This window comes from Oryctolagus cuniculus, chromosome 17, assembly GCF_964237555.1.
Source record: "Oryctolagus cuniculus chromosome 17, mOryCun1.1, whole genome shotgun sequence".
Classification (NCBI taxonomy): domain Eukaryota; kingdom Metazoa; phylum Chordata; class Mammalia; order Lagomorpha; family Leporidae; genus Oryctolagus; species Oryctolagus cuniculus.
Genome location: NC_091448.1, coordinates 47,942,498 through 47,964,014, shown reverse-complemented (window position 1 = coordinate 47,964,014; position 21,517 = coordinate 47,942,498). Strand labels below are relative to the sequence as shown.

The window sequence follows — 21,517 nt, the reverse complement described above, 5'->3', positions numbered from 1 at the left end:
CAGGCAGCAGCTTTACCCACTATGTATGCCACAACACTTGCCGAGAGGCTTGCTTCTAACTCAGTCATCCTCAGTATTCATCTTGGTTACCGCTCCTAGCACTGAGATTTTAGAATTTTTTTTTTTTTTTTTTTTTTTGAGGTCTTCCATCCACTGTTTCACTCCCCAAATGGCCATTAGCAGGGAGCTGGATTGGAAGTGGAGCAGCTGGGACTCGAATGAGCACCAGTATGGGATGCTGGTGCTGCAGGCGGAGACTTAACCTACCACACCACAGCACTGGCCCTAGAAAATTTTTTAACTTTACTGAGATTGAGTCTCCCCCCAAAAAGGAGGATGGGAGTAAGAGAACATACCTTGGAGGTTGTCATGAAGGGTGGCAGTAATCTAAATAGCACAGGCTGTGGTAGGAATATCTAGCCTTGAACTCAGGAGTTTAATCCCTAACATCTTAAGCTAATAGGACTGAGAGGGTGGGGACTTAATCAGATTGTGGTGCTTAGAAGTGGGGCCTTTGAAAGGTAATTAGGTTGGAGTAGATTGTTGGAGGGGAATCTCCACGACTTGAAGCCTCATGGCTTTATAAGTAGAGAGTGAGACATAACACATGCACTCCCTGTCACTTGCTACATGGTGCCATGTGCCGCTTTGGGACTTTGCCAGCAAGAACACCACCAGATAAGGTCCCTAGACCTTCCACCTTCAGAACCCTGGGCCAAAATAAACCCTTTACTTTATAAAGTTAGCTTTACTTTATAAAGTTAGCTTTACTTTATACAGTTAGCAGTAGTCAAAAGCTGACTAACATAGTGACTGACACATTGTAGACACTTAATAATGATAGGCACTTATATTTGTTCTGAAGCCTAGTATAAATGACAGGGCTTGCTGGTATGATCTCCCATCTTTCTTCTCCTTCCCTCCCCTGCCCCTTTCTGTTTTTCTTCCCTGCACCTGTCACTGCTTGGTTATAACCATATCTGACCACTGCAATTAGATTTTAGTTTGTGCTTTTTCACAATACCAGCTCCATAGGGACAGCCTGCAATTTACTAGTGCTCTGTCAGTTGAACTTGAATAGAATGTGACACTTAACTGATGTGTTTTTAAACCAAAGACCGATCACACTGGGCAACTATCATTTTTAGCACCTCAGTGGTGATCTAATGACTAGAAACCAAGGTTGGAGTAAGGTTAGAAGGCTTTGATCTTTCTTATTACATCAGGGTTAGTTTCTACAGTGTTAGAACAATTATTATTTCAACCATGGACTGTAGAAATGTATCCTTCCAAAATCCATCTACAGTGGTCATAATACTGCATTCATCAATAGCAATGCAGAAGTCATTCTGAGGAAGTCAAACATGAACCTGTTGACAATAGGCTGTTTTGTGAAACTGGATATGTTAAACAAATAACAAAGACTGATAGAATGAATAAGTTGCAAATTTCCCAGTGAGAGCTAATTTTAGTTCTTAGGCCTCCCTATGAGCTTGGAAATGAGAATGAAAACGATCTTGCCTGTGTTGAGGATTTCTTAATGTCCCAGGGTGCTGATGTGACCTAGATACTTAACTAGTGAAGTTGAATGGCTAGACTTTGTCCTACAAAAGGATTTCTTAACACTCAGACTAGTGTCTGCATTTTCTTAGAAGTAGAAATGAATACTCAGATTAACAAAGTCTAAAAATCAAGACTTCAATACCTTTCAGTTTATTTGATTAGGATATAATCCTCTATTCATTGTGAGTCCTAGTTTATCAGTGACTATGTATATATGTTTTTGAATAACAAGACACTAATTCTATCTGAAGGGCCTCTCCAAATATTAATTATATTGCCGGTTCTCTTACCCTGCATGTCTCATGAAGCTGATGCAGCACTGTCTGACATCTGTGATTACTGTCGCCCAGGGAAATATCCTGGTTTGGTTGTTGGCAGAATTGGCCTTCGTCATGAAAAGCAAGTACTTTGAAACCCAGAATCTGTTTTTATCCACCTTATCCTGGACAACTCAGGTTTTTGTTTTTTGTTTTTTTTTAATATTGGCTATTCTGAATTGTGCTACAGTGAATGTAAGTTTGCACATATCTCTTTGAGATCCTCCCCTGATTCTTTTACATATACCAGAGTTGGGATGGTGGATTATATTGTTATTTTGTTTTTAGTTGTTTTATTTATTTACTTGAGAGAGATAGAATGTACTCCAAATCTGATTCACTCCCCAAATAGCTGCAGTGGCTAGAGGTGGGCTAGGCTGAGGCTGGTAGCCGCTAACTCAGTCTAGGCCTCCATGGACCCAATTACTCAATTTATTACTGCTGCCGCCTAGGGTCTGCATGGCGGGAAGCTAGAATCAAGAGCAGAGCCAGGGGCGGGGGTGGGGGTGCGGTGCCGTAACACAGTGGGTTAACGCCCTGGCCTGAAGCGCTGGCATCCCATATGGGCATTGGTTCGAGACCCACTTCGATCCAGCTCTCTGCTGATGCCTGGGAAAGCAGTAGAAGATGGCTCAAGTCCTTGGGCTCCTGCACCCGCGTGGGAGACCCAGAAGATCATTGTTCCTGGCTTCGGATCAGCATAGCTCTGGACATCGTGGCCAATTGGGGAGTGAACCATAGGATAGGCTACCTCTCTCTCTCTGCCTCTTTTCTCTCTGTGTAACTCTGACTTTCAAATAAATAAACAAATCTTAAAAAAAAAAAAAAAAAGCAGAACTGGAACTGAGTTCAAACACTGCAGTAAGGAATGTGGGCATCCTAATCAGTGTTTTAACAACTAGGCCATGGCTGGCGCCTCGGCTCAACAGGCTAATCCTCCGCCTGCGGCGCTGGCACACTGGGTTCTAGTCCCGGTCGGGGCGCCGGATTCTGTCCCAGTTGCCCCTCTTCCAGGCCAGCTCTCTGCTATGGCCCGAGAGTGCAGTGGAGGATGGCCCAAGTACTTGGGCCCTGCACCCCATGGGAGACCAGGAGAAGCACCTGGCTCCTGCCTTCGGATCAGTGCGATGTGCCGACCGCAGCGTGCCGGCCGCGGCGGCCATTGGAGGGTGAACCAACGGCAAAAGGAAGACCTTTCTCTCTGTCTCTCTTTCTCTCTCACTGTCCACTCTGCCTGTCAAAAAAATAATAAATAAATAAATAAAAACAACTAGGCCAAATGCCTGCCCTTGTTTTTAATTTTTTGAGGAACCTCTATTCTGTTTTCCATAGTAGCTGTACTATTTCACATTCCTACTAACTGTATATAATTTTGCCCCCATCTTCAACAACCTATTATTCTGTACTTTTTTTTTTAAACATATTGGCCATCCTAACAGGTATGAGGTGATAATCTTATGGTTTTCAAATGCATTTACCTAATAATTAGTGATGCTGATCACCATTTCTTTTATTTTTTTCTTTTTAATGATTTACTTATTTATTTGAAAGGCAAAGTTACAGAGAGGAAGAGGTAGAGAGAGAGAGAAGTCTTCCATCTGCTGGTTCACTCCCCAAACGGCTGCAATGGCTGGAGCTGGGCCAATTTGAAGCTAGGAGCCAGGAGTTTTCATCCAGGTCTCCCACATGGGTGCAGGGGCCCAAGCACTTGGGCCATCTTCTGTTTCCTTCCCAGGCACATCATCAGGGAGCTGGATTGGAAGTGGAGCAGCTGGGACTTGAATGAGCACCCATATGGGATGCCTGCACTGCAGGCTGACGCTTTACCTGCTTTGCCACAGTGCCGGTCCCATTTCATTAGCATCTTAGCCATGTGTATCTTTGGAGCAATGTCTATTCAAGTCCTTTACCCACTTTTAAATTGTTTTCTGAATTTGATTGTTGGTTGGTAAGGCCATTTATTTGTTTTTTGTTTGTTTGTTTTTAAGATTTATTTTTACTTGAAAGTCAGAGTTAGAGAGAGAGAGAGAGACAAAGAGAGAGAGAGGGAGAGGTTTTCCATCTGCTGGTTCACTCCCCAGTTGGCCTCAACGGCCGGAAGTGCGCCGATCTGAAGCTTCTTCTGGGTCTCCCACATGCATGCAGGGGCCCAGGAACTTGGGCCATCTTCTACTGCTCCCGCAGGCCATAGAGAGCTGGATTGGAAGTGGAGCAGCTGGGACTTGAACCGGCACCCATATGGGACGCCGGCACTGCAGGCGGCAGCTTTATCCCTTACGCTACAGCGCTGGCCCTGGCCATTTAGTTTAATAGGTGAAATTTACCAAAATTTTAGCAGTTGAAATATGTAAATATCAGCACTAAAAACTACTTAAATGTTTTTATTATATTCTTAAGCCCAGAGATAGATATGAGCTTGTGGAGAAGCCACAATATTGATTTTTTTTCCCCTGAAGTACTCATGAGATTTTTTTTCCCAACTAGCTTATGGTAAAGATAGGATTTTAGGTCCTTAGAGAGATGATGGGTTGAGTTTTGGTTCTGTTGGAAACCAATAATAATTATTATTGTATTCTAATTAAGTTAAAGACTCCATCTTTTCCTTTAGATCCCCCACCTTTCTCCATCTCTAGAGTTATGCACAGTGTGGTGATCTTTGTCTTAAATGTATAATTTGTCTCTGTTGACTGTCTTTTCTTTCCACTTAAGTTTTTAAAAATTGACATTAATTCACATACCACAAAATACACCATTTTCAGTGTACAATTCAGTTATTTTTGTATGTTGACATGGTTGTGCAAGCATCAGCAATATCTAATTCCTTAATATTTTTATTGCCCCAGAAAGAAACCCCATATCCTAGCAGTCACTACACATTCCTCTCCCTCCAGTATCTGGCAACAGCTAATCTATTTTCTGCTGTAGGGATTTGATTATTCTGGACGTGGAATCATTTTGTTACCTTTTTGACTTCCCATTGACTTTATTTATTTATTTTTTTTTGAGATATATTTATTATTTGAAAGGCAGAGTTACGGAGAGGCAGAGAGAGAGAGAGAGAGCACGCGAGCGGGAGGTCTTCCATCAGCTGTCATTTTCCAAGTAGCTGTAACAGCTAGAGCTGGGCTGATCCGAAGCCAGGAGCCAGGAGCTTCTCCAGGTCTCCCACTTGGGTGTAGGGGCCCAAGGTCTTGGGGTGTCTTCTGCTGCTTTCCCAGTGCATAGAGAGAGCTGGATCAGAAGTGGAGCAACTGGGTCTTGAACTGGCGACATATGAGATACTGGCACTGCAGGCAGTGGCTTTACCCACTACACCACAATCCCTGCCCCTCCACTGACTTTAAACATGCTTAAGTTTTTCACTTAAAAAAGTTAATAAAGCTTCTCTATCAACTCTACTGCCCCATCTCTCTTCGCCCCCATAGCAACCTATGTTCTTGGAAAGTCTGTTTTTACTGTCTCCATTTTTCCTCACTGTACTTAATTATCCTAAATGTTTTCTTCTTAAACATTTTCATTTACTTATTTAAGTGTTTGAAACACCGAAAGACAGCGAGAGAGAGATCGATCTCCCATCCACTGGTTTACTCCCCAAATGCCTGCAACAGCATTTGTATCCAGGTCGAAACCAGGATCTGGGAACTCAGTCTGGGTTTCCCAGGGACCCAAGACCTTGAGCCATCACTTGCTGCCTTCCAGGGTGCACATTGGTGGGAGCGGAACCAGGATTTAAACTCAGGCATTCCCATATGGGATGTGGGTGTCCTGCCCTCATTTGACCTTTGTTGACCTCTCCTTATAGACACCCCCTACCCTTGGCTCTCTTGGCACCGCATGGTTCTAGTTTTCCTTCTTATTCTTTGGGCTCCCTTTTCTCCTTGTGGAGCTTCCTCTCTGATTGTATGTACTTTGCTCTTTGTTTTTCCTCCTTAGTCACTCTAACCTATGGCATTGTTTCACTTGTTTGTTTGCAAACCACTTACACATTTATACAAACCTCTTGCCTAGGCTCCATTCCTAGAGATCACTGCTCACTCTGTGTTTCCACTTCAATGTCTCAAATGCAGCTCATATTTCTCCTTAAAAATGTTTCTCTGCCAGATTTCCTGTCTTCAGTGGATGACATTGTCAATCCTGTTGAACCTTAGGAGGCAAATTTGAGACGTATTCTTCCTCATCTCACATGTCAGTCCATCGCCAACCTTCATAACATTTCCCTCCAAAAAAGCTTTGAATTCTTATCATTTTTCCCTGTCTCTGCTATTGTCAGCATTATCTAGTCTCTTAGGTACAGCAATAGCTTTCTTTCTTTGGAGATTTATGTATTATTTGAAAGGCAGAGTTACTGAGAGAGAGACAGACAGAGCTTCCATCTGTTGGTTCACTCCTCAGATGGCCTCAATGGCCAGAGCTGGGCCACACTGAAGCCAGGAGCCAGGAACTCTGTCCCAGTCTCATGTGGCTGCAGGGGCCCTAGCACTTGGGCCATCTTCCACTGCTTTCCCTGGTGCATTAGCAGGGAGCTGGATTGGAAGTGGAGCAGCCTTGACCTGCAGCAGTGCTCACATGGGATGCTGGCATTGCAGGTGGCAGCTTAACTTGCTGCACCACAACACGGGCCCCAACAATAGCTTTCTATTTGGTAACTAATTTCACTTTGGTCTATTTTTTACACCATACCAGACCTAAATCTTTAACATGGACTGTAATTATCCTGATGTGATTCATTATTAAGAGCTTTTACTTTCAAAAAAGACGCAGATTTGATGACCGAATTCCAATGATCGCCCTAATTGTAAGGCCCTGCATAATCTGGCCTCTGTCTTCCTCTGCAGCCTCATCCTGAGTGAAGCTTACTTACCTTGTCCTGTGCATTTTAGATGTGGTGGCTGTCTCTCAGCACCTGGGATGCCCTAGGAGCTCACACTTGCCTTAGGTCTGCTCTTTTCGTGTAGGACTGCTAGAATGCATGTTCCCTTCTCCTATTCTTTTCCTTTGCTAATTTTTCTCTCAGTTCTTTGCTCTATCACCTCTGTGGAGAAATCTTCCCTGACCTCTGAAAACAGATCCACTTATTGCATAGGTTTTATGGCACCTTGTACCTATGTTTTATAGTGTTTATCACAGTTAACTGTTATGTGTGTTTGAGTGGTTCTTGGATTGATTGATGTCCTCTATAAGACTGTTAGCTTCATGAAGGGAAGCTTCATGTTTGTGCTTGCTTACTGCAGTATCTCTAACATTTTACACAATGCCTGGCAGTTAGGTTACAATCGATATCCATTGCCTGAATAAAGGAATATATATAAATACCAGTATTCCAATTTTTGTACAGATTTTTTTTTTTTTTTTTTTTTTTTTGACAGGCAGAGTGGACAGTGAGAGAGAGTCAGAGAGAAAGGTCTTCCTTTGCTGTTGGTTGACCCTCCAATGGCCGCCGCGGCTGGCGCACTGCGGCCGGTGCACCGTGCTGATCCGATGGCAGGAGCCAGGTACTTATCCTGGTCTCCCATGGGGAGACTTGGGCCATCCTCCACTGCACTCCCTGGCCACAGCAGAGAGCTGGCCTGGAAGAGGGGCAACCGGGACAGAATCCGGCGCCCCAACCGGGACTAGAACCCGGTGTGCCGGCGCCGCTAGGCGGAGGATTAGCCTAGTGAGCTGCGGCGCCGGCCAGAAACTTTTTTTTTTTAAGATTGATTTATTTATTTGAAAGGTGGAGTTAGAGAGAGAGATCTTCCATCTGCTGGGTCACTCCCCAAATGACTGCAATGGCCAGGGCTGGGCCAGATCAAAGCCAGGAGCCAGGAGCTTCATCCAGGTCTCCCACTTGTGTGCAAGGGCCCAAGCACTTGGGCCATCTTCTGCTTCTCAGGCGCATCAGCAGGGAGCTGGATCGGATGTGGAGCAACTGGTACTTGAACTGGTGCCCACGTGGGATGCTGGAGCTACAGATGGTGGCTTAACCTGCTGGGCCACAGCACCCACCAGCCCCAAAGAGAAATATTGTTTGTATTTTACCATTTAAAACTGTGGAATAACAAGTACCCCCCTTTCCTTACAGTTCCATTAGGTACAATAGAGGATACAACCTGTCAGCCTTGTAGTTACTGTGTGTTGCCCGTATAGATCATAAGATTTGAAGAAATTTCATATGAAAATATTGATTGCTAATTTTGTTTGAAAATAGGAGATCTGGCAAAACTGGGCTAACAAACTCCCTACACATTACTTGCCTAGAACTGAGTGGTGGCCATAACTTTGGAGTAATCATTTTAGTCACTGGCATCATTCTCTCAAAGGTGTGGTCATTGAACTGGCTGCTCAGCCACAAACTGGTACTGTCTGCAAGGTGAGGACTTTGTGCCGTGTGTTTGGTTCATTTCTTTGGTTGGATGACTGTCATGAGTATGTTGATAGATGCTCTGGCACAAGCTTCTTGTCTTGTCAGGGATTGCCATTTTGAGTAATATCAATAGCTGTCTCCTGTAAGTACTAGAGTTTATAATCCCTGATTTTCACAATTTCTTTGAAATGATAGTGCAAAAAAATGTTCAGAAGCTATAAGGCAGTAGTTAATGTTAGTATGTCCTTTTCTTGGATGTACTATTCATCAGGTTTTTAAGTTATCTAGATTATTAATTATCTTTAATAGAAATTTTCTGAAATTTTACATTTGAGATTTTTGACTTTGAATTTGATTTTTAAGACTTTATATTGGAATATTTTCCTTTTGTGTATTTAATGATGAAGCTGAGCAGTAGATTGGGCCACTGTAGAACAGTGGATATGTGGGATTCAAAGACTGATGCATTTGAATGCCTTAGTGAGGTATGCAGGTATGAACTTCTTTCCATGTGTGAAAATCGATTTTCATTCTTATGTAATTGTATGAGATAGAGTTGGCCCATTTTCTTCATGCACTTGACTAATTTCATAGGAGTAAAATACAGTATTTTTGTAAGTTTTCATAGATTTCATGTAAAAGTTTTCATAGATTTCATGCCTTTTTATTGCTACATAATATATATTGTTGATCCTGAGTTTGTACTGCTTTTTATTGAGGAAGAAATACAAAAGAAATACAAGTCTTTTTCTCTTTTTTACGTGGAAATTGATTGAGGCAGTTGCTGTGCGATTGAGTGAAGCAGAAATGTGTTCATGGTTTCTTGCCCGTGGATTAGCTCTCTTTTATCTGCCCCCACAAATGACAAAATTAATATCTGTCTACTTCTGATGTCTAAGAATAGACTTAATATCCCTTTAAATGAGCTAAATGTATTTTAATGAGACTTTTTATTGCTAGCATATATTTAATACAATAACCTTCTACTTCCAGTGTTCTGTGGAAGCTATTCTTTAAAAGATCACCAATCTCTACCTAAATGTAAAGTCAATTACTTTTAAAAGTTACTGCTCTTCTGACCTCAATCTAGCATGCCGTATTTTTTCCCAGTCCCACACAATCGCTTCTTTGTTTCATTTAATCCTTTTTTTCCTGTAAAATTTAAGCCTGTCCATTGTCAGATCATAACTCCTGTTATTTTTTTTTTAATTTGCAGTTTCTGGTATACTTTCACTTAAATTTTTATTTAAGACTTTGAATCTCTTTGTTGTCAGTGTCATTTAAAACTTTTATTTTTCATTTATATTTGAAAGGCAGTGAGAGAGAGGAAAAAAACCTCGTATTTTCCAACTGAGCTCCCTTAAAGTTCATAACAGCAAGGGCTCAGCTAGGCTGAAACAGTTTCCCAGAACTCAGTGTGGGTTTCCCATGTTGGTAACAGTGATCCAAGTCCTTGAGCTGTCACCTGCTGTCTGCCAGGGAATGTATTAGCACGAAGTGGGATATGGAAGCAGAACTGGAATTTAGGCCCAGACACTTTGAAATGGTGCACTGACATTAAAGCAGTGTGTTAACTCTGCACTGAATGCCCCCCTCCTTAAACTTATTTAATTTTTGTTTTTATTTGAAAAGCAGAGAAAGACAGAGGCAGAGAAATATGTAGGCATAGTTTTTACTTACTACATAGTTTATTGTAGTTAATTGGTTTTGTCTCTGAACTGATCCAAGAGTCTTTTTTTTTTTTTTTTAAGATTTTATTTATTTATTTGAAAAGCAGAGATGGAGAGAGAAAAAGATCTTCCACCTGCTGGTTCACTCCCCAAATGGCTATAACAGCCAGCACTGGGCCAGGCCAGAGCCAGGTGCCAGGAGCTTCCTTCAGGTTTTTCACATAGGTGCAGGACGTCAAGTACTTGGGCCATCCTCTGCTGCTTTTCCCAGGCACATTTGCAGGGAGCTCGATCCAAAGCAGAACAGCTGGGATTCAAACTGGTGCCCATATGGTTTGCTAGCACTGCAGGTAGCAGCTTAACCTTCTATGCCACAGCACCAGCCCCAATCCAAGAATCTTATATATGAATTTATTAATTTAGATTTAAATTTCTGTAATGTGCTTCATTTTTTCAAAAGATTTATTTTATTTATTTGTTGGACAAAGTTACAGAGAAAGGTAGAGACAGAGAAAAAGGAAGAGAGATCTTCCCTCTGCTATTTCACTTCCCAGATGGCTGCAAAGGCTGGAGCTGAGCCGATCCAAAGCTTCTTCTGGGTCTCCCACGTGGGTGCAGGGGTCCAAGGACTTGGGCCACCTGCTGCTTTCTCAGGCACATTAACAGGGAGCTGTTTAGGAAATGTAGCAGTTGGAGCTTGATCCAGCGCCCATATGGGATGCCTACAGACCTGGGCTTTAACTCTCTGTACCACAGTGCTGGTCCCCATTTTTTTTTTAAGACTCATTTTTATTTGAAAAGCAGAATGGCAGAGAGAGAGAGAGAAAACATGCAATCTCCCAGATGGACATAACAGCCAGAACAGGACCAGGCTGAAGTCAGGAGCCAGGAACTCCATTTGGTCTCCTAAGTGGGTGGCAGGAGCCTAAATACTGAGCCATCATCACCTGTGGCCTTCCCTGGTGCTTGAGGAAGCAGAGCAGCCAGAACGTGAATCAGCATCTGATATTGTATGCCAGGATAGCAAGAAGTGGCAATGCCTGCCCCCTATAGTGCTTTATTTATTTATTTATTTATTTATTTATTTATTTTTACTTCTTTGCATTGTATGATCTGGTTTTTTCACCTCTCTTTGACCACCTGATTTTATTTGATTATGTTATTCTCTTGATTCCTCTAGTGTTTATAGTCTTATATATTTACTTATACCTTTCCACTTAATTTATCCATTTTAAATGAAATCTTTTGACCCCATATATAAAAGATGAGAACACGGCAGGTGTTGTGTGCTGCAGCAGGTTATGCCACAGTTTGCATTGCCCACATCCCAAATCAGAGCGTCCATTTGAGACCCAGCTCCTCTGCTTCCAATCTTGCTTTCTGATAATGTGTCTTGGAAAGTAACAGATGATAGCCGGTGCTGCGGCTCACTAGGCTAATCCTCCGCCTTGCGGCGCTGGCACACCGGGTTCTAGTCCCGGTCGGGGCACCGGATTCTGTCCCGGTTGCCCCTCTTCCAGGCCAGCTCTCTGCTGTGGCCAGGGAGTGCAGTGGAGGATGGCCCAATGCTTGGGCCCTGCACCCCACGGGAGACCAGGAGAAGTACCTGGCTCCTGCCATCGGATCAGCGTGGTGCACTGGCCGCAGTGCGCCAGCCGCGGCGGCCATTGGAGGGTGAACCAACGGCAAAGGAAGACCTTTCTCTCTGTCTCTCTCTCTCACTGTCTACTCTGCCTGTCAAAAAAAAAAAAAAAAAAAAAAGTAACAGATGATGATCAGAGTATTTGGGTCCTTGCCACTCATACGGGAGACCAAGATGGAGTTCCTGGCTCCTGGCTTTGTCCTGGCCCAGACCCTGCAGTTATAGACATTTGGGGAGTGAAGTAGTGGATAGAAGACCCCTGTCTCTGTCTCTTCCTCCCTCTCCCTCTGTCACTCTGCATTCAAATAAATAAATCTTAAAAAAATAATGAAAGATGAGGAAATAATGTATTTAACTTCCTCTTCCTTTCTTGTTTATCATCCTGAGTTTTAATGATGCATATATTAGCATGACTTGTAAACATTTGCATTTTACTAGGTAGGCACAGTTTATAGGTGTTTTCATCAGTTCTCTGGTTAAAATGGCTTCAACACTCATTGTCACCACTTGTGCCACAGTTTGTATATTTATCTCTCGATTGACTGAACTTTTTTTTTTATAATTTATTTATTTATTTATTTATTTTTATTTTTGACAGGCAGAGTGGACAGAGAGAGACAGAAAGGTCTTCCTTTGCCATTGGTTCACCCTCCAATGGCCGCCGCGGCCGGCGCGCTGCGGCCGGCGCACCGCGCTGATCCGATGGCAGGAGCCAGGAGCCAGGTGCTTTTCCTGGTCTCCCATGGGGTGCAGGGCCCAAGCACCTGGGCCATCCTCCACTGCACTCCCTGGCCACAGCAGAGGGCTGGCCTGGAAGAGGGGCAACCGGGACTAGAACCCGGTGTGCCGGCGCTGCTAGGCGGAGGATTAGCCTAGTGAGTCGCGGCGCCGGCTGACTGAACTTTTTTTTAAGATTTTATTTATTTGAGAGGTAGAGTTACAGAGAGAAAGGTCTTCCATCCACTGGTTCACTCCCCAAATGGCCTCAACGGCAGGAGTTGGGCAGATCCAAAGCCAGGAGCTTCTTCAGGGTCTCCCACATAGGTACAGGGGCCCAAGCACTTGGACCATCCTCTATTGCTTTCCCAGGCCATAGCAGAGAGTTGTATCGGAAGTGGAGCAGCCGGGACTCAAGCCGGCGCCCTATGGGATGCCAGCACCACAAGTGAAGGCTTAGCCTGCTACACTACAGTGACAGCCTGGATTTCTTTCATTAGAAATTCCTCGCCGGCACCGCGGCTCACTAGGTTAATCCTCTGCCTTGCGGCGCCGGCACACCGGGTTCTAGTCCTGGTCGGGGCGCCGGATTCTGTCCCGGTTGCCCCTCTTCCAGGCCAGCTCTCTGCTGTGGCCTGGGAGTGCAGTGGAGGATGGCCCAAGTGCTTGGGCCCTGCACCCCATGGGAGACCAGGAGAAGCACCTGGCTCCTGCCTTCGTATGAGCGCGGTGCATGGGCCGCGGCGGCCATTGGAGGGTGAACCAATGGCAAAAGGAAGACCTTTCTCTCTGTCTCTCTCACTATCCACTCTGCCTGTCAGGGAAAGGAAAGGAGAGGAGAGGGGAGGGGAGAGGAGAGGAGAGGAGAGGAAAGGAATTCCTTCACAAAAGGCTAGTGGGAACTATATTCCTTGAGTTCTTGAATGTTCATAATTGTAAAATTCTAGCTGAACTGACCCTTACATTATCTGGTCCAATCTCTTAATTTTACAGAGATACTGAATTTTAAGAACTATAGTGACTTGTTTAAGTCCATGACAAATTGACTGCAAAGCCAAGATCAAAGTCCAGGTTTCCCAGTTCCCACACTAGAGCGTATTTTTTGTGGGTGATAGAGGGAGCTTGGGTTAAGGGTACCAAGCTGAGGTTTCCATGGTAGCCAGGTGGACACAGCACTGTTCCTTCTGTTGTGGCATTCAAGCAGATTGTCATTGAATCTTTCAAATGATTGTGCTTTTGATAACCAAAGAGGGAACAGAAAAGATGAGGTAGGTCAGAAGTTGTTTGAGAATGGTCAGCTCTCAGACCATACAACCGAAGACTAAAATCCTATGCAGAAATTTCAAAACCTTCCCATTTTTTATAGTCCTATTTATTGACTTTCTGTTCTTTCTTCTCATCCCCCTGTTTATAAATAGTTTGTTGGCTTTCTCTTTTAAAAAATGTTTTTATTTATTTGAAAGGCAGAGAGACAGAGACTGAGAACTTCTAGTCACTAGTTGATTCCCTAAATGGTGATAACAGCTGGGGCTGGGCCAGGCTGAAGCCAGGGCCTGGAACTCTATCCACGTCTCCCATATGGATGACAAGGGCCCAGCTACCTGAGCCATCATCCATTGCATCTCAGGTGTGTATTAACAAATCTGAAATGGAGACACAACTTAAACCCAGGCACTCTGATATGGTATGTCGACATTCCAAGTGACATCTTAACTACTGTGCCAAATTCCTGTCTTGGTCTTTCTTTTTAAGATTTTCAGCTTAGCAGCATTTTCATATCAAAATAGTTACATTGACACAAACTTCTTAAAAAATTAAACATCAGTACATCACATGATCAATTCCTCATTGAATTTCCCAAAACAAAATGAAAATATATGTTTATAAAAAGACTTGTATATTATTGTTCATAATAACCAAAAAGTAGAAACAATCCAAGTGTCCGTTGACTGGTGAATGGATAAGCAAGTGTGGGCTTATTGGTACAATGGAATGTTAATGTTACTTGCATGTAAAAGGAGTGAAGAGGGGCAAGTGCTGTGGCTTAGCAGGTAAATATGCCGCAGCGCCGGCATCCCATATGGGCACTGGTTCGAATCCTGCTCCACTTCTGATCCAGCTCTCTGCTGTGGCCTGGGAAAGTAGTAGAAGATGGCCCAAGTCCTTGGGACCCTGAACCCAAGAAGCTCCTGGCTTCAGATTAGCCCAGCTCTGGCCGTTGTGGCCATCTGGGGAGTGAACCAGCGGATGGAAGACCTCTCTCTCTTTCTGCCTGCCTCTCTATAACTCTGCCCTTCAAATAAATAAATAAATCTTAAAAAAAAAAGAAGTACTGATACATATTATAACATAGATAAACCTCACAAACATTTTGCTAAATGAAAGAATCCAAACTCAAAAGACTACATATTATATGATTTCAATGATATGAAATGTCCAGAAAAGGCAAATCTGCAATGGTAGAAAGTGCATAAAGTGCTGTCTAGGCCTGGAGTTGGAAATGGGCATGAGATGCAGGTGATGGGAGTGTTCTTAAGTTGATTTATGACGGTAGTTCTTTAATTCTGCTAATATATTAGGAGGTATTTATTTATATCCCTAAGGTAGATTTTATAGTTTGTAAATTATGCTTCATAAAGCTGTTAAAAGTAGTTACATTTTAAATTTGATGTCTAATAATGTGTGAAATTTAAGTTCTGATTCTGTTTTCATTGTTGAACATTACACTTCTTTCCATTTTCAGGAATCATCTTCAAACAATACTAATATCAAATGATGTTAATAGTAAAAAACAAAAACCAGCATTAGTAAAGTAATTACTGTGTACCAGTCACTGTGCTGTGTACTGTTCACAGATTATCTGACACCAGCACTATGACATAGGCTCACTTAACTTGTCCAAAGCTACATAGCTAAGTGAGGGGACAGTCAGGAATTTGAGCAGAGCTACTCTTAATCTCTGCTCCATGTATAGACAATGCAGTGTTTTTGGTGGAAAATTGTACTGCATTTGAAAGTATGCTGTGACTGTGTTAAGTACCCATGTGTTTATGCCATTGTGCCTGGTGCTGTATGTGACTGTTTATGGGTGATCTGTCTAGGAAATTCAAATTGCCTGACTGCTCTAGAGCTTGTACAACACAGTGACTCTTACTAATCAATTTTACTTCTTTTTCTCTACCCTTCAGTCTTAATTTTAAAGACCCTGAAGCAGTCAGAGCCCTGACTTGCACTCTCCTAAGGGAAGATTTTGGACTTTCCATTGATATTCCAGTGGAGAGACTAATTCCCACAGTTCCCTTGAGACTCAACTATATTCATTGGGTAGAAGATCTGATTGGTCACCAGGACTCTGACAAAAGTACTCTCCGAAGAGGAATTGACATAGGTATATAGTTTAAAATTCTTTTTTTGGCTAAGTGTAAATTTTGCACAAATTCTTTGTAAACTCCTCTTCTGGGTATTTGTTGTGAAAGAGGAAGCTTTCATATATTTCTAGTCTTGTTGCCTGCACCTGAGCTTCTCTGCCGTTGATTTCTCTTATGGAGGTGTTGAGCAGTGCAGAATGAAGTGAGGTTGTGTTTACAGTTTTTCAGATGTCTATATTGCTGTCTGTGTATGTTGGGCATTGTCTTTTTTTTTTTTTTTAATTTTATTTTTTTGCCAGGCAGAGTTAGTGAGGGAGAGAGAGAGAGAGACAAAGAGAGAGAGTAATAGACAGTGAGAGAGACAGAGAGAAAGCTCTTCCTTAACCGTTGGTTCACCCTCCAATGGCCGCTGCCACCGGTGTGCTGCGCCGATCCAAAGCCAGGAGCCGAGTGCTTCCTCCTGGTCTCCCATGTGGGTGCAGGGCCCAAGGATTTGGGCCATCCTCCACTGCCTTCTCGGGCCACAGCAGAGAGCTGGACTGCAAGAGGAGCAACCAGGACTAGTACCCAGCGCCCCAACCTGGTTATTGGAATTTTGAGGAGATGGTCATATAATAAAAGATCATGTGAGCCTGAATACTTTCAGGAATATTTCGGACAATTATTTATAGCAGATATGTAATCCAAGATTAAAGGAAAGAAAAAGGCAGAAAGGTAAAGTAAAAATAGAGAACATGCCTAGTTTTATTGATTTAAGAGAGTAAGTAGAGATGCAGAGGAGATGAAGCCGGGGTGTGTTTTATTATTATAAATACGTGTTTGTTGTAGCCAGTGTTTTCATTCGATAGAATTTTTTTTAAAGATTTATTTATTTATTTGAAAGGCAGAGTTACACAGAGGCAGAGGCTTAGAGAGAGAGAGAAAGGTCTTTCATTTATTCACTGGTTTACTCCCCAGATGGCTGCAATGGCCAAAGCTGCGCCGATCCATAGCCAGGAGCCAGGAGCTTCTTCTGGGTCTCCCACACAGGTGCAGGCCCCAAGGACTTGGGCCATCTGCTGCTTTCCCAGTCCTTAGCAGAGAGCTGGATTGAAAGGGGAGCAGCTGGGACTTGAACTAGCGCCCATATGGAATGCCAGCACTGCAGGTGGCGGCTTTACCCCTACACCACAGCACCAGCCCGTCACTTGATAGAGATTTACATTTTCTAATTTCTTGGCCTTTACTATTGCTTTAGGAAAGATTGAATTGGCATCTCTTTGTTTCTGTTTAAATGTATGTATGGTGTAGTCAATAGCGTTCACAATTTCTAGATAGTAATTGTGTTTAACTGACATTTGCATGCATTTCCAATGGACATTTACAGTCTTCTTCCTTGACCTTTTTGGTTGCATTTATTAACTCCCTCCTTCTCTCTCTCTTTTCTTTTCTTTTTTTTTTTTTTTTAATTTATTTATTTGAGAGGCAGAGTTACAGACAGAGAGAGAGACAGAGAGAAAGTTTTCTGTCCACTGGTTCAGTCCCCAAATGACTGCAAGGGCCAGAGCTGGGCCAATCCAAAGCCAGGAGCCAGGAGATTCTTCTGGATTTCTCATGCAAGTGCAGGAGCCCCAGGACTTGGGCCATCCTCTGTTGCTTTCCCAGGTGCGTTAGCAAGGAGCTGGATTGGAAGCAAATCATGGCCGGCGCCACGGCTCACTAGGTTAATCCTCTGCCTGCAGCGCCGGCACCCTGGGTGCTAGTCCTGGTTGGGGCACCGGATTCTGTCCTGGTTGCTCCTCTTCCAGTCCAGCTCTCTGCTGTGGCCCGGGAAGGCAGTGGAGGATGGCCCAGGTCCTTGGGCTCTGCACCTGCATGGGAGACCAGGAGAAGCACCTGACTCCTGGCTTCAGATTGGTGCAGCGCACCGGCCCTAGTGGCCATTTTGGGGGTGAACCAACGGAAAAAAAGGAAGACTTTTCTCTCTCTCACTGTCTAACTCTGCCTGTCAAAAAAAAAAAGGGGGGGGGGTACACAAACCAGTACTCTGATATTGTGATATTGGGATACTGGTGGCAGGCAGTGGTTTAACCTGCTGTGCCACAATGCTGACCCCTGAAATGTATCTTAAATCATCAGCTTCTGTCTACTGCCACCAGCCCAGTCTGAATCACCATCTCTCATCTTGTCTACAGACTAGCTTCTCAATTAGTCTACTCTGCTGTTTCTCTACTCCATTCTTCATTGCATCCAGAAAATATGAGTAAATCCATATTGGATCACATCCTTCCCACTTTAATGGTACCCTGTTGCTTTTGTGATGACCGTCCAAAACTTAAACTTGGCCTGTTACAGTTTCTGTTGTCTGATCCTGCTTTCATTTCCAGGCTTCTCTTATCATTTGAAATTGTTACCCTTGTTTTCTACAGTTGTCGTTTAGTTCTTCTAATAAACCTTCTTGAGCTCAGGCCTTTGCGTATGTTATTCCTTGTACCTGGGACTTCCCCTACCTTCACCTTGTTCATTCTCAATTATACTGTATTTTAGTTTTCTCAGGAGAACCTTCTCCGACTGACTGTGCAGCCCAAGATGAGTTCCTTAGTTGCAAGCTTTAGAAAGCCATGATTTTTCCTTCTTGGCATTCATTTGCATTTTTAACTATGTTTTCATTTGTTTGGTTATTTAATTAATGCCATTCTCTGCCACTGCATCGGAAAGTGTAGAGCCTTTTGTTTCCTTGCTGTATACACTATCCTAAGGTCTTGCAAAGTTTCTGATACATTAACGTTGAAAATTCTGAGCACTGGGGCAGGTGCTGTGGTATAGCAAGTTAAGCTGCCGCCTGCAGTGCCAGCATCCCATATTGGGCGCCGGTTTGAGTCCCGGCTGTTCCACTTCCTATCCAGCTCTGTGCTATGGGTTGAGAAAGCAGTGGAAGGTGGCCCAAGTCCTTGTGTCCCTGTACCCACATGGGAGACTCAGAAGCAGCTCTTGGGCCCAGCTCCAGCCATCTTGGCCATTTTGGGGAGTGAATCAGTGAGTGGAAGATTTCTCTCTCACTTGTTCACTCACTCTCTCTCTCTGCGTCTGCCTTTCCCTCTCTGTAACTCTGCTTTTCAACTAAAATAAATAAATCTAAAAATAAAAAAAAAGAAAATTCTGAACATTTCATCTGAACCAAGTACTGTGTTACTACAGTGGGGTTTAACCCTTTTATAGTCATATAACAGAAGATTAACTGATGGGTTCTAGAAAACTTAAAATGCTTGACAACCTATTTGGTACTAATTTGATTTTAATTGTGCCCCAGACCCTCTAAAAAAAACACTTGGGGATATGGAAGGTTAATGGATTCTAGCTCTTCACAAGGGGCACTGCTTGCTTCAATCACGTTCATTCTAATTAGGGTTTTATATAAAATCTTCCCCCAGACTCAGTTTGCTCTAATTCTATGATTAGCTACTTTCCATTTTTATTTATCATTATGAAGATTATTACCCATTTTTTAAATGTCATTTGACTTTCTGAGGGGATTGGAATGTTAGAATGCAAGTCTTCTGGTCTTGAGAATTGAGAAACTCTGAAGGTGAGGGCAGACGGGACTTTTGCCTGCATTTATTTCCCTGGAGGTCCTAATTTTTTTCTTAGAAATGAAGTTGAAGTATGAAGCGAGTCAGTTGTGTGTGAGGGTTAGGGCTGTGGGATGTGGTCTGGGTTTTTCCCCTACTCTGAATGACAATGGCTCACCAGAGTGGCCACCTGGGCCAAAAGAATGCTGGCTTCTGAGAGGATCTTGAGTAGCCTTTACCCTGTTTCCTCATTGCAAGTCTCCATGTAGGTATTTGCCCAGCAGTATCAGGGCCAGGAGACTTGGGCAAACCTAGTAGACAGCGTAGGAATCGTTGTGACTCAAGGAACTGAAATGCTCATCAGTTGTCTAATCTTCTTCTTAGCCTACCTGTTCAGAACACCACCTAAGGAAGCAGTAAGATGATCCTGGTTTCCCCTGTGTCAGGAGTAGCTCCAGGCTCTACTTCTGCCTGCCCAGTCCTTAGAAGGCTAGACTGGAACCAGGATGCGGTCAGGGGAAAGCAGGCCTTCACTTGAGTACACTCTGTAGGATCTAATTTGGCTAAGATTAGTCAGTGGCTGTAAAAGCAATAATTATGGTTAATATATAGTCCACTCTAGAGCTAGTGGTTCTAACCACAAGTTCAGGACCAATCCTTGGTTGTCAAAGGGTGTTTTTTGCCTGTGAATGACTCACTTGAAGCTGTGGTGGGGCCAGCCAATGACTTGTGTTTTGAATCTGAATCAAAATTTTTTTTGTCACCACATCTGAGAACTGAGTTCTCCTTTTTTACTTCTGACTTATTTCAAGTGACAACAGAAATTTGGGGACTAGAGCAATGTAGTATAAACATTTTAGACTGTGGTTTTTTTTGTTTGTTTTTTGTTTTTTATTTTATTTTATTTTTTTGCTTTGGAGAATGAGACTTGATGTGTTTTAATGAAGAGTATTGCTTTTTTTTTTTAAGAAAATTGATTTTTGTATTAATTTAAATTGTGTTAAGTAATGAGTTTCACCATTTTTAGTTAATCAGTCTTGTATTCCACAGCCTTCAGCTATGTGTGCTTTCTTTTCTTTTTTTTTTTTTTAGATTTATATATTTATTTGAAAGTCAGAGTTACACAGAGAGAGAGAGAAAGAGAGAGGGGTCTTCCATCCGATGGTTCACTGCCCATCTGGCCGCAATGGCCAGAATTGCGCCGATCTGAAGCCAGGAGCCAGGAGCTGCCTCCGGGCCCCCCATGCGGGCGCAGGGGCCCAAGGACTTGGGCCATCTTCTTACTGCTTTCCCAGGCCCCAGCAGAGAGCTGGATCGGAAGTCGAGCATCCGGGTCTCGAACCGGTGCCCATATGGGATGCCGGTGCTTTAGACCAGGGCGTTAACCCGCTGTGCCACAGCCCCGGGCCCATATGTGTACTTTCTTTAACATACAACATACTGAAAAAGGAAGGCAACAAGCTTTTTGTTTTCTAAGAAGTTTGAATCCAATTCTAAGGGAAGATAAATATATGTGAAACGGCTAGAGAACTCGGTAGCCATGGGATGCATGAAATCACTTACTATCTTATGATTTTAATTGTGAAAGCTATAAGAATTCTGAGAGGAGCAGAAAACAATATTTTCACTGTTATTCTTAGCTTTCCCTCTGGTGTATAGGATGTGTTTTGAATTTTTATTTATTTTATTAGGAACTGGAGCATCCTGCATCTATCCCTTACTTGGAGCAACCTTAAATGGCTGGTATTTCCTTGCAACAGAAGTGGATGATATGTGTTTCAACTATGCAAAGAAAAATGTGGAAAAGAATAACTTATCTGATCTCATAAAAGGTGAGCTCCACAGAATAACTGTCTTCTTCAAGGCTGGTTTATAAACCTTTCTGGTTTCACAAGTCTCTTCTCTTGCTTTAATGCAGACGTTGGTCATTTAAAAAATTCTGGTCCATTGTAACGTTTGTTGTTTTGATACTATAATTAGCTCACAAAGAACATGGTAAATGCAGTCTGTCCTCACAATTTGTGGATTCCATATTTGTGAATTTGCCTGTTTGCTGAAATGAACTTATTTACTTATTTTCATGAATAAATTTTTTTAAAGATTGGTTTATTTGAAAGGCAGAGTTACAGAGAGACAGAGGCAGAGATAGAGAGCAGCTGGACTCAAACTGGCACCCATATGGGATACCTCCAAGTTTTGGCAATTATGAATGAAGTTGCTTTAGATATATGTGTGCGGAGTTTCTGTACACATGAGTGTTCAACTCCTTCAGGTAAATATCAAGGAGCACACTTATTGGATTGTGTGGAAAGATGTTCTGTAGAAAACCATCAAAATGTATTCCAA

At 43.0% G+C, this 21,517-nt stretch overlaps 1 protein-coding gene across 4 annotated transcripts in view; it reads left to right on the top strand.

Annotated features, from left to right (window-relative positions):
- Positions 1-21,517, top strand: part of METTL16 (methyltransferase 16, RNA N6-adenosine) — an 86,097-nt gene that overhangs the window by 21,432 nt on the left and 43,148 nt on the right. For 2 of the 4 annotated variants that reach the window (XM_008270914.4, XM_008270913.4), the window contains exons 3-5: positions 8,071-8,232; positions 15,444-15,643; positions 20,863-21,003. In XM_008270914.4, coding sequence (XP_008269136.1) covers positions 8,071-8,232; positions 15,444-15,643; positions 20,863-21,003 — 503 coding nt within the window. The remainder of the gene's footprint in view (positions 1-8,070; positions 8,233-15,443; positions 15,644-20,862; positions 21,004-21,517) is intronic. The other 2 variants (XM_070061189.1, XM_002718874.5) reach the window with 1 other exon arrangement.